The sequence below is a fragment of the Tachypleus tridentatus genome, chromosome 10, assembly GCF_004210375.1.
Source record: "Tachypleus tridentatus isolate NWPU-2018 chromosome 10, ASM421037v1, whole genome shotgun sequence".
In the NCBI taxonomy this organism is placed as follows: domain Eukaryota; kingdom Metazoa; phylum Arthropoda; class Merostomata; order Xiphosura; family Limulidae; genus Tachypleus; species Tachypleus tridentatus.
In genome coordinates, this window is record NC_134834.1 from 158,610,494 (window position 1) to 158,638,387 (window position 27,894).

Sequence of the window (27,894 nt, forward strand, 5' to 3'; positions counted from 1 at the left end):
TCAGATTCATTTTGTTACGAGTTATAAATACCCGGTACAATGATTGTGGAAGGGCCGAGTACTAGTTACCATAGTCGGCAAAGTATAAACAAATAAAACCCAGTCTGTGATACCAATAATTTATAAACACCAGAGAGGTTTCGAGATGCTTAAAATTGCACGTGAAATAATACAGACCATACTTGTTGTCATGACTTAGGCTTACTATTCTTCCACTGGAGATATGACCGACTCGCAACCGGCCTGGGCGCTATCAGTATCACTCACAGTTCCGCTACTCTCACTCGTGGAACTGTCCTCATCACTAGAACTTGTCAGATCTGTGTCAAAAGTAACTGTTCTCGGTTCGTTCAGAGTAGGTTCGAATTGATATGGTGCTACTCGACACTGTTCAGAACACAAAGTCAAAACAGATTCCGCCTCTGTTTCTCCGTATGCACTGGCCATGTTTATTTACATTTAACGCGCTGGAGTTGGCGATCTATTTGTCAACTATTACGTCACAGTACTTTTCCTAGCGGCAAACGTAAAACCAAAAACGTTCGGATTGCCGCTCGGAAAGGTCTCTTTTTGCAACAAGTTCTATCTAAAATGTGAACCTGCAAAATTAATCAGTATGAGTAGTTCTTTTGACTGCAAATTTTTCTTTTTTCTGTAAAATTCACCTTTAATACAGCGACGTTAGGTATTAATGACGTAGCTACAGTGTCAGACATGCTATAAATAATAATATACAGGCGTTAGATACGAAAAGAACCTGAAAAAACATTACGGTGTAAATTACTATATAGTGTTGTTAATCATGGAATTATCCAGAAATAGTATAAATTATTGTGTTATTAGAATGTAGTGTCTTTGATGTTGCAGCCATTAGATAATTTGTGAATTATCTATTTAACTATTACTGACGGTTTTTATTTTCCATTTTTCTCAACTATTCACAAACTATAAAAGGTTTATTCCCTTTTTCTCTCTGTCGGGAACGTTTTCATGCTCCTTTTTGGGTAATGCTCAGCAAAATATATCATCGCTTAGTGACAAAACTATCACCAGATTGTTCTTAGGCCAACTGTGGTTTATGTTGAATGTTTAATATTCATATTGATTTGTTATAAAAGTTTGTTTTTATTCTTAATTTTTTCTATAACTTCGCTGATGTAACAATAAAATAGTTTAATTCAGAAGTTAAATGATACTGAGTTGTAAAAAAAAGCAAAATGAAATACCAAGTAGTGTTTCAGGTAAGTCTTACGTTACATTTCTATATTAGGCTTAATGTTTAAATTATACTATAAATAGGCCTACTAACATTATAGAATTAATGTTTTAAAAAATTAAATTGTAAATGAATATCAATAAATAAATATTTGTTTGGTATTTTAACACACATATCACCTACTTGGCTTAAAAATATAAAGAAAAATAAACGTTTGGTACCATCATATATCTTTTATTCTTTGTGCAGTCGAAAGAATTAAAAATGTCGGCACTACGTTTTCCACTCACTGACCTAGAATACAGTGAAGATGTACAACACTGATATATGTCTTTTTCAGAGTTCACACTGTTTTCACGGTGACATTTCATTTTATTGCGTAGTTTTGACTGAAATGTGTTGATTAAAATAACTATTTCGAGACTGATCATATAAATGAAATTAGGTCCTTTTTCGAGGTACAGAGAGATTCGTTTTAGTCAAATGCTACAATTTTCGTTAACCGTTCAACAATGATTCGATTTTTTTTATGGACTTTTATATTCGTAAATAATCTGTAGTTAATGGTGTAGTTACCCTGTTAAATGATAAAACTTTACTAAGCTAAACAAAACAGCATTAAGTACGTATCAAATAGAAAAGTGAATTGTTAGGGTTCCCTTACGACTGTTGTGATAGCTGATATGGATAATGATTGTTGTTTGTTCACATCAACAGCTTAAGCAACAGCTAATCATCTCTGTGAAAACACGTGTCATCGTCCTTTTACCATTTGATGATGCACTTATTAAGAATCAGATGGTTGCCATGGCAACAGAAGGGGACAATCTAGTTTTCATTCAAGATGAGGGAATAAAATCACAGGTAACAAGTTAATGAATCACAATGGTTTATTCTCTTTCTTAGTTTTACTTTAAGCTTATTTAATTTCGTCTAGAGTTTCTCGAGGGCTATTCGAGTTAGCCATCCCTAATTTAGAAGGGCTAGATCTGAGAGAAGGGAACTGAACAACAACACCCCGCTAACTCCTGGATTACTCTTTACCAATGAAAAGTAGGATTGGCCGAATATTATAGCGCTCCTCACAGTTGAAAGGGCGAGCAAGTTCGGTAGTGGGATTTGAACCCGCGACACGTAGAATGTCAATTGAGCGTCCTAACTGCCAGTCTACTTCAGGCAAGTTTAATCCAAAGTGATTACAATGTTATTGATAGAATCTACAAGATCTAAGAGTATATACGTTTTAATACTTACCGTATTTGGTTAGCGTGGTGGACTGAAGAGCTGCGTGTTTCGTTACAGCCAAGAAAATAAGTCTCGTTGCATTTCTAATGTTGTAAGTGCGTTATAAGAGTGAAGGTGCTACTGTTTTGTCTTACAAGAGTAGCCCTATAATAGCTGTGGGTGTTGTTATCTAGGTGCTTTCCCACAAGTATATTACTTCAAAATTGAGGATGACTATCACAAATAGCTTTCGTGTAACTTTGCACAAAATCTGACAAAAAAGTTCTAAATCTATTTCAATGTTAACCTCTGCAATAACAACAACAACAGCAACAAAAAGAAAAAGAAAAAAACTATAATAAGTAAACTGTTAATATTTAATGCAATTTATCTCAAACATCGAACAAGAGTTATAACAAATAGGGTATTGTTCCCTTACATATGACCATACCGTACATTTAATTACACCATCATAACGTTGAACATGTGAGGTGCTTTTCTTATAGCAAAGCCACATCGGGCTATCTGCTGAGCCCACCGAGGAGAATCGAACCTCTGATTTTAGAGTTGTAAATCCGTGGACGTACCGCTGTACTAACGGGGGGGCATGTGAGGTGAAAAACAGGGATAATCCATTCAGATAGGAGAAATAACCATTGATCAAGTTTAAGAAATACAGCGTAAACAGTTGTAAATACAGGATTAATTTTTGAAATAACCTGCTTAGTGATAGATTTTTTTTTTTTGCTTGAGGCAGTAACATAAGTTTCATATCGCATAAGTTTTAGGAAATTCATCAATTATTATTAAATATTCGTGTCTCTTTCCACCGGAAGCTAGAACTCCTCTACCGAAGTGTTACCATGTAAACTGCTGCTGTATTGTGATTGTTAAAATAAGTACGCTTGCCTTTGGTCGTTCGATGCCATAGTTACGCTTCTTCCAGTAATTACTACACAATAGATATAACATTTACTCTCTGTAACTTTTTACGAAGGAAATAACAACGAACACAGTCGCGGTTTCAAACACTGCTTTAGGTAGCGTAACTTTGACTCGAGGCTTAGTTCTATAATTAGAAACCAATTATTGAACCAAGAATCAAACCGTTTAGTCAGTGGTTTCCAAGCATCAAATAAATGTTAAGTGCAATACCCCTGTTCAGTTTATTGTGATTATATATACATATGCATATATTAATTTACTTGTATGTATAACTCATTGACTTATTGGGAATAAGATGGGATTTGCCGAATTGTTCGAGGCGTTAATACGAACTTTTTGTGTGTAAGTAAAATATATTCCAAATTTTTTAATACAAGACGTCTTTGTATAGTAAAATTGCTGTTATCGAAGATAAGTTTACTGTGTTTAAAGTTGTTCTAAACGTAACACTAATTCATTCATACTGATATAACAGGTAGTTTTAAGTAAAGATATCATTTATGTATATCAACATTATTTTAATTTTTGAGTTAGTTTGAAACAAATATAAAGTATGTGCAATTCCATTTTGATTTTGTTAACTTCATTCTTAATTTGTTTCAAACACTTTTTGTACTGAAAAATCTATATTCATATATTTCAATATAAGTTTTTTTATCGTAATAGGAATTTTAGCCAAAAACGTCTCTTTAAATCATTACGATGATCTGATTCATTTTATTCAATGTTTATTAAAAATATTTCTATGATTTTTCTTTCAGGTATCAGAGTATAAAGTAGAGTCATTAAGATGGACTCCACATGGACAGCGCAGTCTGGTGGTCGCTTGTAAATGGCTAGAAAATGTTTTTCAGTGCGACCATCACGTGTTCCAAAAAACCAACATGGAAATTCAATGGTCGAAGTTTTAAAATAACTTATCCGGTAAAATCTACAATATCGACGTTTATTTGCTTTAATTTAACTTTTATAGATATATTTGCTTTTCGAAATAAGCTAATTTATAATAAAACTGAGTGATGTCGCTCTTCAACTTTGACGTTTTATAGTTGAGGTTTATGGTAAAGTGATTTGTTTCTTCTCTCTGGAAAAAACGAAATATGCAATAAAATATTTTTACGTTATTTTTTTGTATTATCAGAACTACTTTAGTACATGTATAAAGGTAAAAATATGAAGTGTTATTGGGTTAACTGTGTTTTAATTAATTTTAAGCACTGGTTTGAAAAAGCTTTTACATTGGTGTCCTTGGAACTTCTTGACGTACTGGCAGAAGACGCTGAGTTCAGGTGAACTTATAAGTAATTCACATTTGTATAATCATACATGGATTTTCTGTATATTTAAATACTTTTATTTGTGTACTTCCGGCCTTCTTACTGGATCTTTCTTCGGGCAACAGTGTATTTTGTTGCCCGATAAAGGCACTGATAGAAGAGCTGAAAACTGAGAGCTGAAAGTACTTAAAGTCCATGTATAATTCTGTATACTAATTTATATATTCTATGCAGTTTTATTTTATATACAGACATTTAATACCTGTATGTTATTACTTTTTATTTCCTTCTATAAATTAAGAATTGGCTGTCATTAATATCTGGTATTAGACGAAATGTATTGCTTGTCGCCACCAGATGTAGCAAATATATTGTTATACACTCTTCGTTACTCACACAAATGGCTGTTAAAACATGTATATCTTGGTATTTGTGTGTATGTATAAATATGTTACCAGAAAAAACAAACTTTGACATCACCTTTCACAGCTAATTGGCTTGTTATTAACTGATGTATTTTTCACATGAAATTATATACTGTACACAGTATAATACAAAACTCCATCTCCTGGCGTGGCCAGGTGGTTAAGGCACTCGATTCGTAATCCGTGAGTCTCGGCTTTGAATCCCGGTCGCACCAAACATGCTCGCCCTTTCAGCTGTGGAGGCATTATAATGTGACGGTCAACCCCACTATTCGTTGGTAAAAGAGTAGCCCAAGAGTCGGCGGTGGTTGGTGATGACTAGCTGCCTTCCCTTTAGTTTTACACTGCTAAATTAAGGACAGCTTGTGCAGATAGCCCTCGTGTAGTTTAGCGCGAAATTCAAAACAAACCACAACGCCATTCCTTGAGTAAATTAAATAATACACTTATTATCTGAGAAACATATTTTTTTTTGCGTGAAATGATCAGAAACATATTACTAAAGGATAAAGTGAAACTATTAACTTTTATTGAAAATCATTAAAAGTAATGTTTTCAGCAACTGAAATTAGTATTTAGATTTAGAGATCTAACAAGAAATGCGAATTGTAAAATTTAAGCTATATATTGTTTTTAATGCGTTTTGTTAATTATTGAATGAAAACTGTTCAAGTTAGAATTGTTCCTTTTAAAGTTTTTTTTTTATGAAATGAAATCAAATATCTTTCAATTCGTTAGGTATACTGCACCACATCCTTTAGGTGTCACTTTTGGTTCTTATGAGAATGGTTCTTGGACTGGTGTTGTGGGAGACTTAGAAAAGAGAGTAAGTAAGTTCTTATTTGAATATCATGGAAATATAAATAATTTCAAGTTTTTTACAATATTACACTTTATTCTCCATTCTTCCATGTAACCTTGATCTTTGAACTTTTAAAAATCGGACAACCAACCAGCAGGTGCTTGGGTAACTTTGATATTTCTACAGATACTAATTTTAAATGTGATAAACAACTTTTAATTACGAAAATCTTTAATAACTGTATACTAACCGTAACCTGCATAAGATTTACGGCAATGTATATGCCCCTCGTTTGTATTTTCCTTATTCTATCAGTTCTGCGCATGACATTTAAGCTAGGATTTCTTGCAGACATGATGTGTAAGACTGATAAATACTATTTGAAAAAACTTTTGTGTGATTAGATAAATAAACCCACGTAAACGTAACTTTATTTAATAAAACTACAGGTACGTGACTTTACCGAATAAAACTATATGTCAAGTAAACGAAACAAAAAAAATAAAGTAGTAATAGCGTATGAAACAGTTACGGGCCTTCAGTGAATGACAACGTTTTATGAATTGAAACAAAGACTCTCACAAAAACGAAGAATCAAAGTGTTAGTAAAGACAAAATGAAAAGCAGCTAAAGGGTGTTTATAGTGGTCTAGAAAATGAACCAAAGCTAAATGATTGCAAAGTAACGTGAATGTAAAGTTATAATGAAGGCAAACGTAGCTGAATAAACAGAAACGTTTGAATGCGTATTCCTAAAATAACAAGCATATTGTTTTGAAAAACTGCACATAACTCGAAATAGCCTATAGCAATCGTATATAAATGTAATGTTCTGTTTTTTTTTTGAAAATTACACGAGGGTTAATTTGGTTTTTATAAGAAATACTTTGGAAAACAAAAAAAAACAACAATAACTGAAATTGAAATCAAAACCAATTGTCACTTGATGACATCGATACTATACCATCTATCTTTTTACCAATACAAGATTTGTAGCGTTTCAAAAAAGCAAACGTATCATTTATACAGATACAAAGAAGTTGCTTATAGACATCTACAGATGGATACTGATTTTAACACTACGCCAACAACCATTGTTTAATATATTTGGTATATTGTTTTACCAAAACTTAATTTCACTCTATTTTTTGTACTGCTTATAAAAGGTTATATTTTTACCGAGTAAAATAAATCTTAAGTGATATTTACGTTTTTTGTTATCTAATCAAGTTAAGACACTGTTATTTAATCACTTAACGTGTTGTTCGCCAGTCAAGTTGAATTAACAGTTATTGAACACCGTTTTCCAATGCTGGAAGATAATGATATCCATTCACATAAAACAACTGTTATTCAGGCAAGTTAAATCATATTATTGTAACACCTTTGAAAAATATTAACATTCAGCAGAGAATTCTCAACATAGAATTTTCGTGCAAAGGCGAGTAGCTGTCTCTAATTTTGAATTGAAAAATAGAGGTAAGGCAGTTAGGTAGTCAACACACTCATCGGCAACTGTGGATTTACCTTTACCTGACCAAATACTGGTATTTGACTGCCGCCTTAATTGCGCACACACTGTCCACAATACTGAATGCGCTTTTGTTACTACGAGACGCGGACAATAAATTTTCGGATTCAATAACCATACGTGCTAATCATTAGGTCGTGTCAAATAGTTTCTTCATTAGTAAAACAAATCCGAATTGTACATTCTTACTCATATGCAAATAACAATAAATAAGGTTTTGAATTTTGGAACAGAGGAAAACAAAATAAGAATCCAGTTCTTCTTTTCGACAACAAATCTAAAACCAACAAAATATTAGCAAATTATTGTTTTTTATTTAGGGGTTGAACAATTTTTCTTGACGTTTAAATACTTAAAGACATATCTTAAAATGAATAAATGTGAAGGTTAAGGAGTTTAGTTCGGACGTTAGCCATGCGATAATTTTACGACGCGTTGGACACTTCTAAAACACTCTTACGTTTTGTCGAAAGCTCAAAAAGTCTCGAAATTCTCATGACTCTGAGAGCATGTAATCGAAACTTACTGTGAAGCGAAAAACTTAAGCTGTGATATAAACACCAAAACAGGGACTGGCATGGCCTAGTGATCAGTGGATCCGGACTGTGATTTCGACAGTTCGTTTGTTTCTAGTTAAGTCCAAAGTCTCACAATAGGCTATTTTGCGCTGTGCTCGCCACGGGTATCGAAATCCGAATTTCAGCGTCGTAAATCTGCAGACTTACCGCCAATCCGGGGGTTTAGCGTCGTTCTCACCTTACTGCATCAACACACTGCATCCTATGGGGCAATGGGTGATCTTTAGCAGTGTCAGTCACATGGCACTATTCGATCAAAGAAGCCCAAGATGGCGGCATGTGCCTTTGACAACCTGCCTTCCCTCTAATCTATCATTTTAAACTTAGGGACAGCTTTATAGGGATGCGTAGCTTTGTACGAAAGTTTTAAAAACAAACACGTAACGAATTAAATTTCATGACCTACCTCGTTCACAAACATTTTGGGAAAAGAAAATATTTTGGTCAATTTTTGTTGTAGATCCGTGACATAGGAGTGACGGTATTATCATGGAATGAGGCGAGACAAGAAGTAATAGATTACACTCGTTATTTCTCGACCGATTACGTCACCTTCGTTGGACCTGCACCCAGAGCAGAACGCCGTTTTGGAACCCTAATACAGCTATTTCAGGCAAAGGTATGACAGAACCAGGCTCATATTTTAAAATAAATCACTTCTTTAGAAGTATGTTTTTGAGCAAAATTTTTGGTATTTAAATATTTAATATACTTTAAACCTTTATTGTATTTGGAATTATAAATGACTTTAAGGAATGTTTGTTATTATATTGATATAAAAATAATAATACATTTAAACATACGCATAAATAAGCCATGTTTCAAATATTATTTGTGAAACTGTATACGCCTAGTGTGTAATCTTAAGATAACGGGCGAAAAACAATCCGTTACTGTTAGAGTACCGCTAAATTTTGCACACAAATATTACGCATTTTCATGTGTTTGGATGTTTAGTTTATTTAATAAGTAATAATTAGTGTAACCAACTGCTGTGTTGTACTAAATATATCGACTAGTTGTGCTCCGACTAAACAATTGTATGTTCTAGTGTTTTTTTTTGACGAGTTGTTCGTATGATCCACTACTTTATCCCAACTAACGTTCATATGATCCAATGTTGTATTCCAAATAAACTTTAATATCGTTCAGTTTTGTGCTCCGATAAACATTCGTATGATCCAGTGTTGTGTTTTGACAAATCGTTCATATGATCCAACGTAATTCGACTAAATGTCGTATCACCTGATTAAACATTTACGTGGTGTCGTATTTTGTCCTCATAGATGACGTGTGTGATCCATTATTTCGTTCTGATTATACACAAAAATATAGTATATTATAGTTTATAGTTTGATCAGGTCTTGCTCTGCGTGAGGATATGCATTTTCATTATAGCCCTACAGCGTAGTTTTTATTGCAAAAAATGCTTCGTCATAAGGCAGTAATGCCCAAAACACAGTCCTTCTCGTGGCGTGCTTTCCGTGATCCATCTAATCTACAATAATGACAGTTTTCAAGCACCCATTTAAACAATCCGATGTTACAGAAATATTTAAGCACTGCAAGCGGTCGCTTGACTGTTTTGTCTTCTTATGGAATAGCATGAATATGAGTTTAATTCTCCAGCTATTAGAGGTATGCAAGGTTGGAAGAGAGAGAGGGGCAGGAAAGGAAACATTAACCTGATGAATCCATATCCTGTCAGTTTGTTTCCAAATGGAGATTCTATTTTATTATGTTGCATACAGTTACCTCGGTCACGTGGATGGCTCTAACCACAGATATTTGTGTTTGTGGATCCTCATCTGTTACAAGACGCTGGATTTTGCTTTTTGCAGCTGGGACACGACTTATTGCAGGTCTCATCCTCGATGGCGTTGATGCCCAGAACTAATTCATGGTTCTTTAGTTTCCAGCGATATTATTTATAAGAGATATCCCCATCTTGAATATTATAACTCCGAGGTATGAACACATCTGTTTAATGATCTGAATGCATTAATATTTTATTTCGGAAAGATTGACTATGTACCATTACTAAGAATGGTACATTGTTAGTGAAATCACACTACCTAAAAATGCCAAGTGGGTCAAAATGTAATTCTGGTACATGATATTCCACGTGGACATTATCCAAGCTGTAGTTGTCACGTAACTGTCTGATTTGCTTTTTCAAACTCGTTTATATAAGTACCCAATATTGTGAAATATTATGTTACAGTTGAACATGCATATAGTTCAATAATATATAGTGTTAAAGAGCAAGGTACATACTATTTTTCAGGATAGTTCTTCATTATTAACAAAATAATATGTAAAAGTAAATGCATGGTTTTCATCTCACAATTGAAGAATTAGTATTCTGTCACTGACCTGTAGGAAATTGTATATCCTTGGTATTAATAATAGATTTGTAGAACATAAAATGTATTAACGGTACGATGCTTTGTAAAATTCTTATCAATGTTGTAGGTGTAACTACAGACAGTAACATACATTAGCTTCAGCTAATGTTTCTATCTCAAGTTTTCAAAAGAATCGCACTGGTAGAAAGTTATTATTGATCATTAACTGCTAATCTGGTGTACTTGAGCTAATGAATAGCCCCCCGCTAGTACAGCGGTAAGTCTCCGGATTTACAACGCTAAAATCAGGGTTCGATTCTCCTCGGTTGGCTCAGCAGATAGCCCGATGTGTCTTTGCTATAAGAAAAACACACAAACACAGCCTAATGAATACTTATATACCTGCATATTGTAGTTGTAGGTTGAAAATATCTATCAGTTTACCAAATTTAAAAATATCCATGAAAGTTAAGTATGCCTCTCAATTAAGTAAAGTTTCCGTACTTGTGGTGCGAAAAGAAAAAAAGACGTCTGGTTTGAATTTCGCGCAAAGCTACACGAGGGCTATCTGCGCTAGCCGTCCTTAACTTACCAGTGTAAGACTAGAGGGAAAGCAACTAGTCATCACCACCCACCGCCAACTCTTGGGCTACTCTTTTACCAACGAATAGTGGGATTGATCGTAACATTATAACGCCTCCACGGCTAAAAGGGCGAAAATGTTTGGTGTGACGGGAATTCGAACCCGCGACCTTTGGATTACGAGTAAAGTGCATTAACCACCTGGCCATGCCAGGCCTGAAAAAATTGAATAAAACTTAATCAAAATTGGAGATGTTATATCTTAGGTATTTTTGAATTGATTGCATTGAAAAATGTTATTTGAAGTAAGAGTCCAGCAGAACACATTTACACAAAACATTTATTAGTTTAGATTACCACAGTCCGAGTTTTGGAAGGTGAAAAATCGCTAAAACTATAACCCTTGTTAATAATAACACACTATGTACTGCAGCAGATTGTTTTGGCCGCACGACACACTAACGTATGTCTTGATCCAACCTTCTAAAGATACCAGTATAGTAAAGTATTCTTAAGATTTGTTACAGTATGATCAGGGATGAGGGAAACACCTTCTCTAAAAGCCGATAAAGGTTTTTCTGTAGCTTATCTGAATATTAGTACAGTGATCTGTAAGTTAAGTGTGTGGTGTTTGGGTAAACCATATATTACAGAAGCAAAATATCGTACTTAAATAAAGTAGTTTTTTTTTTTTTAGTTTTAGTCTACAACGTGTTAAGTTGGGTTATCTAACAACGTATTTTATTTATTAAGGAAGTCAAACGAAATTTCGTGGTTATTATGGATGGCCATTGCACCTGGGTTTCAGATTATTAGATATATACTACGTTTACTGAGATAACTCACTGATGACTATGAAATTATCTATACTTATCAGAGAAGATGAACAATGAATATGTGGATGAGGACACTTATATTTTAGAATGTGTCTTTAGTTAGTTGTATTCATGTCATTTTTCAAAATGTTCGTGCAGATTACCTGCATGTATTTATGAAGTTGACTTAATGTCGGGAGCTTGTAAACATGATCCTGACCTTTTTAACAGGTAGTGGCCGCATATTCTAACTGTTAACGTTTCATATCATTTTGGTCCTGTCTCCTTACTCCTTAGGGAAAAGCAAGCCAATTTCAATGGATGACACATGCTTCTACAAAATGGTATGAGTTAGGGTTTTTCTCCCTGTAGATGTCACTTGGAACAGTTGGTGACATATAATAAAATAATTATTTCTGTTTTTGTCCTCTACGGACAGTGTCAGAAAAATGTTTCACACCAGCAACAAATGAAAGTCATTATACAGAATATAGAAGCCGTTTACTAAGTAAAACCAAAAACAGAAGTAAACTTAGTTATTGTAAGACCCCATATGTCTGTGGACTTACATCACTATAAACCTGCTTTCGATACCCGCGGTGGGCAGACCAGAGACACCTCATTGTGTAATTTTATACAAACGAACAAAATGATTTTAAATAATGATTTGTTCACTTTTGTGTATTTCTTTTTAATTCACTTTAATTTCTGCATAAAATGTTTTGAACCCGCGTTTTGCAAATATTTTAAAACTTAGTTGTTGGATATCAGTGAAAGTGAATACCCCAAATGTACTTTGTTAAAGTGGATAAAAAAAACAACTGGTTTGTTTGGCTTTATTTAACTGTGTTTGTTATAAACGGTTATGCTGCTATCATATCTTTAGAGATACCTAGTAGTGTACTATGTTACTTTTGGAAAAAAACTCACAGAAGACTTTAGAAATAAACAATTTTAACAAAAAGATATACTGGTCATCCTTTGTAATTTTGTTACTCTAAACTGTATTTCTTATGAAATAAATAGATTAAGTTTTACTGATCATTGCAATTTTTTGTGAGTTTATATTATTTTTTATGTCGAATTTTTTTTAAAATCAGTCAAAAGAAGAGTTATAGGTTTAGCGTATATTTTAACGGAATTGTTGTGTTCTCCTAAAGAAAGGGTATAGATTTACTGTATATTTTAGTGGAATTGCTGTGTTCTTTTATGTATTTAATTTACAGTAATAAAATATTTTTAATGTTGTTGCATAGCTCTGGTTACTGTATATATTCGCTGGAATTTCCTCTGCGTTTGTTACAAGCCTGACTTGGTGGTTTTATCGAGTGAAAATAGAAAGAGATACATCTGAAGGAATAATAAAGATTATACTTTGTGAAACACTTTGGATCTCCATGCAGGCTGGTGTGTGGCAAGGTGAGTTATTTACATGGACTGCCTGCGTATAAGCTGTCCATAATTTGGAACTGATGAACTCTTGGGCTACTTCTGTGTGTCAAAATAAGTGGCAGCAGTGTTAGTATTAATTACTGATCATGGAGTAAACAGAACCACACTGCAGAGTTAATAACACATTTAACAAACTGCTAATGGGGGAAGTTAATACAGTAGATCGATGATCTTGGAGCAGTTAAATCAATTTAACGTAGTTAGTAAGACGTTGAAGAAATTGGATTATGAAGTAAATATGTATATTGGTAAATAAAGTTAGTATACAGGATCACACACAACACATATAATACCATAAACTATTCCTTCTTCAGTGTTCGAAAGCACTCAAGTTTGTAATTTTGTTCATGGTCAATTAACACAGTTAACCTTGGAGCAACATCAATAAAACAAAAACAGTGAAACAATATTCGAGAACAAAATTACACATGGAAGAGACTAAGAGTCAGAGTCTGAAGTAAAGAAATACAACAAGGTTAATAAGACAGTCACAGTGACTAATAAAATAACTTAAAACAAAAACTTTGAATTGGAATTACTTCTTGCATGTTGAGAAGTCTCGTTTAAAGTAAAACAAGACGTATTCGCACTAGTCATCCCTAATTTAGCAGTGTAAGACGAGAGGGAAGGCAGCTAGTCATCACCACCTACCGCCAACTCTTTGGTTACTATTTTACCAACGAATAGTAGGATTGACCGTCACATGATAACGCCTCTATAGCTGAAAGGGCGAGAGTGTTTGATGTGACGGGGATTCGAACCCGCGACCCTCATATTAAGAGTTGAGCGCTCAAACTACCTGGCCGTGCCGAGTCGGGCCGAGGATAGAAGGAAAGCAGTAGCTATTAAAAAATGCCCATTGTCACATGTAGGGTTACTGCAGTGAAATTGTACAAATTTTACTCTGTCACCTCTACGAGTCACGTTGTCCATTTTTTCTATTAACTCATAGAGACAGTTTTTAGAATATAAATGCTATGGATTAGACGACACAGTTTTCTAGAAGATGAACCAACGTTGAATGAACAAAGTAACTCTATGAATAAATTAATATTTGAGATTAGTAGGGACTAAAGCGTTGAGTAAACCATACGTACCTAAAGTTAGCATAACAATGAACAAAGTGCTTCAAGAGGAGGCCCCGCATGGCCATGTGGGTTAAGGTGTTCAACTCGTAATCTGAGGGTCAGTGGTTTGCATACCCCGTCGCACCAAACATGCTCGCCCTTTCAGTCGTGGGGGCGTTATAATGTTACGATCAATCCCACTATTCGTTGGTAAAAGAGTAGCCCAAGAATTGGCGGTGGGTGGTGATGACTAGCTGCCTTCCCTGTAGTCTTACACTGCTAAATTAGGGACGGCTAGTATAGATAACCCTCGAGAAACTTTGTGTGAAATTCAAAAAAACAAACAAACAAAACAAACAATAAAGTTAATTTTCCCAACGTTACAAATTATGTGTAATTTATTTAATTATTTATACAACTGCAGGTGCAGAGCGATTGCCCAAGGCTCATGGAGCAAGAATAACACTAACCAGTTGGTGGATGGTCTGCCTTATCGTACTAAACGTTTATTGTGGGAATATTAGAGCTTTTTTGAGTATTAATATGCCCGAAAAACCATTAAATACAATTGAAGAAATACTTAAAACAGGAGAAGGCAAATTATTAGCAATTCCTGGAGCTTCAGTTGTGTCACTTATGGAGGTAGGCCACTATTTCCTATTTAATCTACGTAACATATTAATGTTAGAAAATTGTAAATGTTGCTTATTTAATAGGTATATAAAATAATAAGTACTTCTAATGCTATTGTAATCAATTTTCTTTATATTTTGTAGCATACGATAGATCGTTAAGGGCTTCTTAAAATACTGTAAAAATAGTTTTATCTCATTGCTTACAAATTTGTTTTAGTTCAAAATAATTGTTCAAGAGAAATTTATTTTATGCAGATTTATTTACACACACACACACACACACACACACACACTTAGGCAATTTCATTTTCAAGATAAAAGTGAGTAGCATTTTTGTAATATGTTCTGTCTGTGGACAGGTTCTTATGAATTATTTAGTAAAGTCCAGTCCACGTGACTATAACTCATTTCATTCCTTTTTCAATAAAATTTGCAACAGACTACATTCAGTTATAGGCCTAACCTTTCATACAACGTTTCAAATTAAATACGAAATTGATTAATCCCAACTCACAAATAAACTTACTTGCAGAATTTCCATACTAAATGATCTGCCGCAAACAAGTTGACTAATTCATTGACAAACTGAATAGTCGGTGAATAGACGCAGTAAGTATCACTGTCACTAACGTACCCTGATCTGATAAACACAGTAACTTAATAATATAGTCAGTCTAATTATATTCTACGTACTACACGAAACTTTTAGATTCCGAGAGGCCTCTGTTTTCATGGAATTTCTACGTATTGCGTCGTCATGAGATGAGTTTCATAGCGTCCTGCCTCTAGCAAACAAATACCTGAGCTGAAATATTTAAAACGGAGCATATTAATATTTTCAGCTGTAACCTAGGTGGGCTGTTGAGAGCTGATATAGCACGTACTATTAACTGATTGTAGAACAGTTTGTTATAAAGCTAAAGATATTGCTATTATATTTAATATCGCAGTTTCTTTGTAATGCATTTGATTGTATACTGAATTCTCCCGTCACACCAAACATGCTTGCCCTTTCAGCCGTGGGGGCGTTATAATGTGACGATCAATCCCACTATTCGTTGGCAAAAGAGTAGCTCAAGAGTTGTCTGTGAGTGGTGATGAATAGCTGCCTTCCCTCTAGTCTTACACTGCTAAATTAGGGACGACTAACGCAGATAGTACTGGTGTAGCTTTACACGAAATTCAAAAATAAACAAACACAATGAGTTTAGGTGTCTTGAAAAGTTAATATGTCAGCTTGAGCACTTAAGTTTTCAAGTCCTTAATGGAAACATCATTTCATTCTATGTCATAATGCTGACGTTTTCTCGTTTGTTTATGAAATTCCTTAATGATACATAAAATTAAGTACTTTCATAATCGAATTGTTGTGTGGTTAGTATTACTACAATCGCGATGTTATCATGGTTGGTAATTAGTTGGTCAATTAGGCCTAAAGTAGTTTACAAAAAAGATCAAAACAGTGTATATATATATTAATGTCTTACAAGTATATTGTTTGGAAATTCATTCTGCAGGCCATGAACATTTCCAATCTCAATAGAATTAAACAGAATCTGTAAAATTGGAACATTATTTTCATTTGTTCAACAGGTCAAGATCAGCATGCTTTATTTATACTGCAAGATGAAAGAAGTAACATTAGAATGTTTTAATATAACGTAGAAGGAAATTGCTTTTGGAAAATTATCATAATTTGATATGAAAAGAAAAACCATTAAAGTAGTGTATCACTAAGTATAGATAAAGGAAATTAATTATGTCGGTGTTCTGTTATAACGCAGAGAAGAGGGAGTTAAGGTTCGTGTAATTTGTCACCACAGGAGAAAGTGTATTTGGATAGTTTGTGATATAGAAGGAAATGACATCAGGGTGTTTTATCTAACTGTGATTTAGGAGGAATGTACCTCGGGGTATTTTACTATTATTTAATGTAAACAAATTGATGTTAAAGTATTTTGTTGTACTTAGAATCCTCTATCAAAGACAAATTATAACCGTAGTGTGCGTTAACAGTCTTAATGTAGGGGTTATAAGACGCCCGTATTAAAGCAACGCAAAAGTCGTTTTGACTTTCTTCTCTACAGGTCATAAAAAGTTACATATGAAGAGCTACCTGGCATAGTCGCTCTATCTCAATTGTGTGAGCCGCTTTTCAGCTATACAGAGCATCCCAAAGGCGAATAGCTAGAATAATTTTTCTTCCGTTTATCATCTTTTTTCAACAGGCCTAGCGTCTACCTTGTTCTAGCATATACTGTAATTTCATCATATTTGATAGAGTAAGACAGCCTTCACGATTTTTGACTTCCCATTTTATTATTATTGTATTAAAAACTTATAAGGCTTCAGAATATGCTTTGGTAATTCACGTACGTCATTTTATATAAAAGAAGACAGTATAAGGAAAACATTATCGCTAAATAAAAAAGCTATGTAGGAATGGCTACTGAACTTGAAGAAAAGGAACCAAACAGAAGTGGAATGGAAATGGACATATCACTTGATCCAGTTAATGATCACATAGTAGACTAAACTGTTTCGACTTTACATGGTGAATAAAATCCCTGCATTACTAGCTTCCTCACTGGCAGAACATATCGAACCAGAATTACAAATCGTAAAATGTTGTAAAATAGTAGTAAAAGTAGTATTCTGTAGTTAAGTAAAGAAAGACATAATGATGAAAGCTGAGATTTTATCGAAACACCTACTTTGGAAGTGGGAAAGTCAGTAATGTAGGGATTTTATTCACCATGTAAAGCTAAAACAGTTTAGTCTGTTATGTGATCGTTAACAGATCAATTGATATATCCATTTCCGTCCATATTTTATTGTGCTCCTTTTTTTAAGTTCATTAGTCAGCCCTGCATAGTTTTTCATCTAGCGATAAAAATTTTTCCTTGTTCAAGATGCGATAACAACGAAGAGTAAAGATTGTATTTGTTTTAATGTTCAGTTTAGTGTTATTTTAAGATTCATTTTTTGTATGTGCATTAAATCAATGTTGAGACCTCTACCAATGAAGTCTATCGAGAAGCTTGGAGAATTCATGCAAAATATAACCAGGGACCGGCTCTTCAGTTTCTGCATTATTTCGAAGAGGTTAAGAAAGGTAATTACTTCCTGGGAACCGGAAGTACTTTAAGATACTTCTCACAGCTGTGTGCCACAAATATCAGTGAATGCCCTTTTCACGTGTCCACAGAACCAATAAAACTGGATTTTATGGGCTTTGGACTCCAGAAAGGAAGTCCTCTGGAATATGCTTTAAGTGAAAGGTTAGTGTAGAATGTGAAGCAAAATTTCATTGTAGCAAACCAATAATATTACGAAAACTGTCTTTTAATGCGTCAATTTATAAACTTTAGGCTAGGTTCTTGAAAGTTCAGTTGGTAACAATATTTTACACACATTTAGAGAATAGGCGACACTATTCCTGATGACGAGAACCCCACTTGAAGTAAAAAATGTATTCTCAAGACGGCTGGTATAGATATTAAAACTTTAATTAAAATACAGCACAGATCAACGTTTCGACCATCTTAGGTTTGCTACCAAACCAAAATTATCAATATAAGAAATAACATTTATTTCGTCCAACAGTGCCGAAAGTAAAAACTGGTTCCTAATTTTGTGAAGATAAAACTATCCAAGAATTTTAGTCAGTGTACAAACGCTATCCATAACTTACAGAAAAAACTTCTAGTTGCAAACTATCTTTGTTAACATCAAGATGACCGTCGATACGTTGTTCTGTACTTTATTTTAATTAAAGTTTTAATACCATACCGAGCAGTTTTGAGAATACAGAATAGGCGGGAATTTCGAAACATGTATTTAACACTATAAGTTACATGCATTTTTTAAAATGTACATTTAACTAAAATATCGACATTAAAATAAATACATAATAATAAATCAGTTGCAGCCGATTCATTAACTAAACTATATTTGTATGATATGAATGTTATTTCTGATGTCATGTAAACTGGTAATAAGATGATGAAAGTAAAAGGTTAAATACTTTACATTAAAACGATTTTGGAGCTTTTCACATCGTCACAGTCCATGTCACTAAGTCTGACAATGATTTATTTGACGATTGTGCATCTTGACAACAGCTATGCAGCGTCGTTTCCATTGAAAAAGCCTTTGTCTTTATGGTATTTGGTACAAAGCAAATCTCTCAAGATTGCGTGCTTTCCACAATTCATCTAGTATACGAGATTGCTGGTATTCCAGATCTCGTTTTAACAACGCTGTTACGCTGTATGCATTCGTATAAAATAGCTTGAATGTCTTATCCTTTAGCTGCTTGGTACATGCGAAGGATATGTTGTGGAAGCATTTTGTATCAGAAATGCTGTTACATACCATTCTGCAAAGTAATCAGTTTTCAAGTAACAAAATATTACTTACGAAATTACAAGCAAGGTCAAAATGTGTTCTTATACATCAATTTCAAAGCGACTTTATATTGTCTCTGGCTGTCACATAAGGGTTGCTGATTGGCATATTCAAAAATCGTTTTAATATAAATAAACCCTATGTAAAATGTAATAATTTCAACAAAACTGTCTACTACTACTCTGGAAGTACGTAAGATAATATATAGAAACAAAATGTTGGTCGCCGCATAGATACTAGATTAACGTTAACTGTAGGTAGTGATCAATTTAAAATTGTTTAGTTTGTTATGAGAAACATGTTAGAATTCCAGAGTTTTGAGAAAGTCTCTGTATTAGGTTTCATGGTTTTCTAATACAAGTTTTTTTTATTATATTGTATTAGTTATTATCCCTTTGTGTTACTTGTTGGATTTAGTAAATAACGTCATGGTTTAGTGATTTTTAAGACGATTTTGATTACTTATGATCGCCCTATATAATTATTATATAAATACATATATATTTACCATACATTATTTACAAACCAACTGATTCTTAAAGAATTTGTTTGTTTGTTTTGGAATTTCTCACAAAGCTACTCGAGGGCTATCTGTGCTAGCCGTCCCTAATTTAGCAGTGTAAGACTAGAGGGAAGGCAGCTAGTCATCACCACCCACCACCAACTCTTTGACTACTCCTTTACCAACGAATAGTGGGATTGACCGTAACATTATACTCCCTCACGGCTGGGAGGGTGAGCATGTTTAGCGCGACGCGGGCGCGAAGCCGTGACCATGCCAGGCCTCTCCTTGAAGAAATAGAATCCTGTTGTGTTTTGTAACGTATGACTCATTTTACTTTAATTTAAAATCACATAAAATGAAGGTACGTAATGGAAGAATTAAAATGATTTAAAGTATCTTAATTCGTTTATGTCTAGTGTCCTCATCACAATCTCCGTGGGTTTCCTTTTGGTTGATTAAAGTCACTTTGTGACCAGCAAGTAAAGTACACTTTGCCATAATAATACTTGGACTTTTAATTCTACCTTTCTTCGACATTTCCGAGAGGCCAGTTTATAACATAAATATATGGGAAATTAGTAACGTAATTATTTGATTTCTGTTTTATTGCAAAGCTACACAATTGGCATTCGTGCATTGTCTATCACGGAGAATCGAACTATGGATTTTAGTGTTGTTAATCCGTAAATTTACCACTGATCCACTGCTGGGCAAGCAACATAGTACAATAATTTTTTTTTTCAAAACAAAATTAATGTTCTTACAAATGAACTGACATAATGAGAATTTTTTGAAATTATAATAAAATATAAAAAATATAGAGATAAATTAAAGTTGAAACTGGAGCTATAATTGAAACATAAAAATTTAATTTTTATATTTATGTTTCAAACGGTTTTAAGTATGAATTCTAATCTATAATATTACTTCATTTTAGGATTGTTTGGCTGGTTCAGACAGGATTTGTCTTGAGGTGGTACCAAAAACATACTAACCTTTTCAAGCTTCAGAGTCCATGTGCTTTTGCCAATACGAAGTCCAACGATAACTTGGTTCCTTTGTCTCTGCATGACCTTGGGGTAACTTTTCTAATCCTTCTCAGTGGACTTGTTGTAGCTACAGTAACGTTTATCTTTGAGTTTCTCATCTGCAGATCTAAGATAAGTTCTTTTTTCAGACAAGCTACTTTGATTCACTCGACTTAGAATGCCATAAATGTTTCTCATTCTGATACACATTATTAATCTTAGTGAACATAGTATGATTTCATAGGATTTGAATTCATCACCAACTTACTTCTAGTCTTCTATTCATTACTGAGATTTTTTGAACAAAAACATGTTCTCGTGTGACCTTTAAACTTTGAAATAAACGCTTACACATCAGTCGTTTCTGATTATTTCTTGATGAGTTAGTTAATGTTACCAAAGATGATTTTTTAAAATAAATTTTTACAACAAAGTATAATTTTATAATTAACGTTAATAAATTTTGAAAATACATGAGTTGCTGAACATTTTCTTCATATTAACATATACTTTGTTTATTTGGTCAGTTCCTTTGAAAAACTAATGTAATTTTACCTATTATGTAAGGAATTTCGTACTGACCATTTATAATATAAAATTATAAGTTTAATATTTTTGTTTGTTTCTTTTAAAGTCTAAAGCTGTCTATGCTGTGCCAACCTTAAGGATCGAACCCTAAATTTTGGCATTATGAATGTTAGTTTTACCACTGAGCCATCAGGTAGTACTATAGTAGTGGAGGGGTGCGTCTAGTTAAAGAAAACCTTTTCTTTGTGCATACGAAACTAGAAGTTCCTTACAGTTACTAACTTTTGGCACAAAAACGTCATCAGTATGACAGTATTATGAGAAACACATGCCAAGTTAAGTTCTTGCATGTAAACGTTTCATCACGTGCCTGCTTATATGCTTGAGACTGTACAAGAGGTGTTATATAAGAGATGTAATTATAATTTATTTGCTTAATTAAGCTCTGTTGCTTAGACTTGAATGTTATGATTTACTGAACTAGGCAGCTCGTCTACTTATCTATTATTATAATCTTAATAATTTTTAGTGTTGTTGGCTATATCGTATCTGTTTGTATACATGTTGTAGAATTTACTAACCCTCCTTCCCAAAACCTGAGTTTGTTGTGTAGATCATATGATAAAGTTTATGTTATTACTTGTTTGTTTGTTTTTGAATTTCGCACAAAGCTACTCGAGGGCTATCTGTGCTAGCCGTCCCTAATTTAGCAGTGTAAGACTGGAGGGAAGGCAGCTAGTCATCACCACCCGCCGCCAACTGTTGGGCTAATCTTTTACCAACGAATAGTGGGATTGACCGTCACATTATAATGCCCCTACGGCTGAAAGGGTGAGCATGTTTGGCGCGACGGGGATGCGAACCCATGACCCTCAGATTATGAGTTGAACTATGTTATTACTATGTTTTCAGCAGAATAAATGATCTCTGTTTGCTCTGTGGTAAGAATAAAGGATTGGGACTAAAATTATGGGTTTATTCCTCCACGGTTGGCACAGCACGGATTTCCTACTGTGTAGCTCTGCATTACAACAAACAGATAATCAACAGAAAAAGATACCTTCACAGACATGTTGGGATAAATCGGAGAGGTCCGTCACAATCACTTTTTGATTTTTCTGCTTCATTATATTACTGTTTCACAAAGATAAACGGGAAGAAAAACACGTTATTAAGTATGTTTTTAATTATTTATCCAGAGGTTTTCTCTTATATCGTCCCGAAAACTAAAGTTATGAGCTATGAAGAAGTCTCAAGGTATATCTTAAATAACTTGTATAGTGACTGCCTGTAAAACATACATCACTTTTATGATATGTGTATCACGATGAATAAATATAAATATAATTGAGAGCCTTGAGTCTCAAAATGTCGCACAGTAAAGGATGACACTCTGAAACCAGAAAAAAACAAACGATCTTGACACAGTTTCAACAAGAATGTTCAACATGTCAAGGGCATTGACTTAATTTGTACGTAAACAACATTCGAGGACTTGTTGCTAAGCTATATAGCACTATGTAACACAGATTTTGTTCCTGGATAGTATGTGTTATTTCTTAATTGCTTATGTTGTAAAAGTACAGAAAATGGCCATTATTTCCTTCAAACTCTGCTTTTGTGACTTGAGTAATGAAATTTAGAAATCAACCTATTTTCTATGTAAAGATGGGCAAATTTGTATATTTTCACTTACACAAGGTCTGAATAAAACAACATATGAATAAAGATTTACATGTATATATACTAAAGTTATACAAAAAATGTTTAGAAGTGAGTAGTTTCTCGAGACTTGTGACTGTAACGTAAATCACTTTCACGTATCAGTTTTCATATATAGTCTCCCATCATGTTTTCGTTATACGCTTTTTGGTAGCGGCGTTCAAAGTCCAGTATATCTTGGTGGAAGCACTCGCCTTGCTCCTCTGAGTATGCTCCTTTGTTCTCCTTGAATTTATTAAGATGAGCATTAAGGATATGGACTTTCAGGGACATCCTGCAGCCCATAACGCCGTAGTTCTTCACCAGAGCCTCAACCAGTTCCATATAATTTTCGGCCTTGTGATTACCCCAAAAGCCCCGAACCACTGCGACAAAGCTGCCCCAAGCTTTTTTTTTTATTTTATTTCTACCAAGCTTCTTGGGGAATTCTGTGCACCCCAGGATCTTCTTAATTTGTGGTCCAACGAAGACAACAGTTTCGACCTTTGCCTCAGACAGCTTAGGTAAGAAGTCTCGAAGGTACTTGAAGGCTACAGACTTCTTATCAAGAGCTGTGACAAATTGTTTCATAAGACCCAATTTTATGTGCAATGGTGGGAACAATACCTTTTTGTAGGTCCACTAGTGGCTCACACTTGACATTGTGCCTCCCCACAGAGAACTCGGTCCATTGTGACCAGTGCTTCCTATTATTGTGCGCTGCGTTGTCTTCTGCTGTCCCAAAGGCCAAGATAACAGGGAAACTTGGTAAAGCCTCCTTGGAGACCCGTCAGGAATGCCACCATTTTGAAGTCTCCGATAACCTTTCAGCCATACTTATCGTACTTCAAGGCTTCTAGCAAGGCCTTGACGCTGTTGTATTCCTCTTTGAGGTTTACCGAATGAGCCAGGGGAAGAGACGGATACTTATTCCCGTTATGGAGCAGCACAGCTTTGAGGCTTCTGGATGAGCTATCAATGAAAAGGCGCCATTCGTTCAAGTTACAGGCAATTTCAATTGCCTCGCACAGATCGGATACATTGTGGCAGGAGCAGAGTCAACCTCGATGAGCGAAGAAGCTTGAAAATTGTCGGTGACGCTTCCTCTGACTTGTGACTTGCACACTTTTATCTAACAAATTCTAACTCCTTAAGCCTAGATGTCAAAAGCTCGGCATTCGACTTTGTTAGACCAAGATCTCTGATCAAGTCATTGAGGTCTCTTTGGTTGGGGTAGTATGGGTTTCTCTCACCAGCTGCACCTCTGAAATTGTAATCTGGATCATCAACATCTACCTCCTCTTTTGATTTGCTGTTCTCTTCTGAGGATGGCTGCTTCTTTCCGGCGAAGTGGGTACAGGGAGCTCAGGGCAGTGTGGCACTGGGGCGATGGATGATGGAAGATCTGGATACATGATAGCTGATGCATTCTTGCCAGCCCGATGTTTGGAAGGATTCACCATGCAGAAGTAGCAATTTCTTGAGTGGTCAGTGGGTTCACGCCAAATTTTTGTAATAGCGAACTTCATGGCTCTCTTTTCCCCTTTGTACCATCGTACGAAAGAGCAAAATAAAATTGTTATTATGAAGAATAAACGTATTTTAACCACATCTAATGTGTAAGAGGTTCATGCAAAATATTTGTAGTGAAATTTTTTCTATACTATTGGAAATTTAAAAAATAAATTTATAAAGATATTTAAATTTGAAAGGTCTAAAATTTGTGCATTATAAAATTTTACTATTCAAGCAAGCAAGAGTTGTCTGTCTTACCTTTCAGAGTTTTTTTGCAGTGCTCACAGGTAAAATGAGGTGCTCATGGTTTGTCTTGATCCCTGACAGGCATGTCGAAATATGTTTTGTAGGTTTCACACATTTTATCAGATGCTGTCACAGAGTACTTTTTCGCTCTTATCTTGATAAATTGGCCACATACATAGCAGAATGCGTCTGGAGAATGTTTACAGCTTCTTAATGCTATCTCTGATAAAATCAGATAGGTCTATATGTTCACTTAGGCAGCTAAAACTAAACTGAAGTGGTGAGTGGTGAGCCCTTGTATATATATTACTATGGAAAGAACTTTCTTGAAAATTCTTGTAAGTTCGAGAAAATTCTCTAGCAGCTACTCAGCACTAAATCTACCTGGAATGTTTTGGAAAATGGATAAATTTAATAATTTCCTTATCCAGGTCACAAAAGCAAAGTTTGAAGAGAAAAATAAGTCTTTTTCATTTACTTTAGGCATAATCAATTGGGAAATAACACTTTCTGCAAAGCTGCACGAGGTTTATTTGCGCTAGTCGTCCCTGTTTTAGTAGTGTAAGACTAGAGGAAAGGCAGCTAGTCATCACCACCCACCGCCACCTCTTTGGCTACTCTTTTACCTACGAAGAGTGAGATTAACCGTCATCTTATTACGCTCCCACGGATGAAAGGGCGAGCATATTTGGTGTGATGGGGATTCGGACCCGCGACCCGCGGATTATGAGTCGAGTGCTTTGACCACTTGGCTTTGCCGGATTCGCAAAATCTAAGAAAGACGCACACATTTAACTGATTTCAAATCCTGATAATAATGTCCTGTGAAAATAAATCAAAAACATTTAGTGCATGAATTATTTTTACATATATTTTTTAGGATAACGATATAAAAAGTTGGGGACCAAATGTTTGATTTCTGCATATTATTTAATTAGATTTATCATACAAGACCTCAGTTTGTAGGCTCATAACACCTGTTTATCAACTGTGTTTTGCATTTCAAAATAGATATTTTTCTCATATAGATAGTTAAGGAATAGCAAACTGATACGTGAATAGACTATACAATACTGAATTGTCAGAATAACTTTATTTTAATAGAAATATGGTAGCTCTCAGCTAGTGTACAATTCTTGAATACTTTTCCACTCAGTTAGACCCATGAACTGAATGTTTCTAATATTTCAAGTAATAGATAGGGGATTACAATCTTAGATCAATTGTTCAGGTTCGTAGTTAAATATTCATAGTAAATTTTCAAGATAACTTATCAAAGATGAAAAACTAAATCTGCACAGTTCAGATGTTGTTATTTTTCTTCTCGTATGAATCGGTAGTAAAGGGTTAGTAAAGAGAGATTTGTAAAGAAATGTTATCTGTCTTATTGTCAGGCATTCTGACGTTCTTGTAATTAAAACCTCGTACGTTTTTGGCCAAGGATAGAGAAGTGCTATCATAACCAGTGAGTAGTTCTCTCTTACAGTAGGTGACAACAACACAGTGCTCTTTGAAGTTTTACACACACACAAAGAAACACTAACTTATCATAATTTTACGAAAACATACTAGACTTTATTAAATTATCGGAACGTTTTAGGTTACATTTCGAAATAAATGCTGGAATGTTCACGCATTTAGATTACAATTTGTGTTCTAATCTTGGATGACGTGTAAAAGTGTAATTTGAAAGGTAAGATGTTTCCAAAATGCACTTCAGAAAAGACAGAAAGTCACAAAATGGTTGTAAAAAATTGCTGAAGCACTGTGGTTGTAGGAGTTTCCGACAAGTGCTAGAGAGGTTACTGCAAGAAAAGAAAAGATATTCCACGGAAGTTAAATGTTATATTAATACTAATGTCTATGATGTTGGAAGAAGTTTAGAACATGCCACCGAAACTCGAGCTTTCTTCATGAATAATCACTTAAAAAGGAAGTTATAGCTGGCAATACCACCACTTATGTATGAAGTGCCACATTATACATTACTGGATATATTTTACAAAGAATGATGGTAGGGTTCAGTTTCCAATGAATCAAATCTTTTACTATATGACAAATGGATTAATTTAAAATCAGTTATTACCTACTATAGTACTTTTAATAAAACTTACCACTTGGAATGTAGTTATGATGAGAGAACTATTCTAGAGTGGAACGTTAGAGGTTTCCACACTGTTTATCAACAAGGCAAGGACTTGTGAACATATATGAAAAAGAACTAGACTTATATGGAAGGTACTTTAATCTGGGTGATTTTTATAATTCATATATGTTCACTTTTTACACAAACCTAGCCTACTATTGGCATCCTAGAGGTGATTTTTTATTACTCTCTAACTGAAAATTGATAAGACCATGTCCAAGGCAGTTTTTCAAGCCTATACTTAGACACAGTGGTGGTCATTTTGAAAACCTTAACTTGTATATATTTGGGCATCACGTTTTGTTATGTAATGAGCAGTGAAGGTTTACGCATCACTTTGTTTTTAAAGAAATTTTAGAAGGTTTAGTTGCCTAATTGTAAAATATATCCTTTATTTTCCCGTATTATCGTAAGAAACTATAAATTGAAACACGTTGTCAAGAACGTTTTTATTTTTATCATGATGATTTAATAATTTTTATTTGTTCTTTACATCTTCAAAGATAGAACGTATGCACGTTATGCTGATAGAGTTTCTTTATCTATAGTGTCCGAGAAGGTTCCCTTGATAATTAATTATGAAACAAATACTATCAACCAAAATAAATAAAATAAAAAAGACAAGAGTCAATAATGCGTCATCCGGTGTGATGACATGTTCATAGTCTCTTTATCTATAGTGTTGAGAAGGTTTCTTTGGTAATTAATTAAAAAAGCAAAGATTATAAATTAAATGACATAATATGAAAAATATAAATGTTTTTAACTGCCATCTAGTGTGATTACTTTTTCATATGATGCCACCTAGCATTGTAGCCATAATAACGTGCTCCTACTGTTGCTGATGTAAATCTATTTTACAACCCAGCAACGTGAACACATGTTCTCTGGTGTTAATACCGTAATCCTATTATATCGC

General features: G+C 34.3%; 1 protein-coding gene across 1 annotated transcript in view; it reads left to right on the top strand.

Annotated features, from left to right (window-relative positions):
- Positions 1 to 21,196, top strand: part of LOC143230751 (glutamate receptor-like) — a 30,080-nt gene extending 8,884 nt beyond the window's left edge. The window contains exons 3-11 of the mRNA XM_076464859.1: positions 1,934 to 2,080; positions 4,147 to 4,309; positions 4,601 to 4,674; positions 5,826 to 5,913; positions 8,458 to 8,616; positions 12,999 to 13,161; positions 14,686 to 14,903; positions 17,909 to 18,177; positions 20,749 to 21,196. Coding sequence (XP_076320974.1) covers positions 4,229 to 4,309; positions 4,601 to 4,674; positions 5,826 to 5,913; positions 8,458 to 8,616; positions 12,999 to 13,161; positions 14,686 to 14,903; positions 17,909 to 18,177; positions 20,749 to 21,016 — 1,320 coding nt within the window. The 5' untranslated portion in view covers positions 1,934 to 2,080; positions 4,147 to 4,228 and the 3' untranslated portion in view covers positions 21,017 to 21,196. The remainder of the gene's footprint in view (positions 1 to 1,933; positions 2,081 to 4,146; positions 4,310 to 4,600; positions 4,675 to 5,825; positions 5,914 to 8,457; positions 8,617 to 12,998; positions 13,162 to 14,685; positions 14,904 to 17,908; positions 18,178 to 20,748) is intronic.
- Positions 21,197 to 27,894: the final 6,698 nt, after the last annotated feature.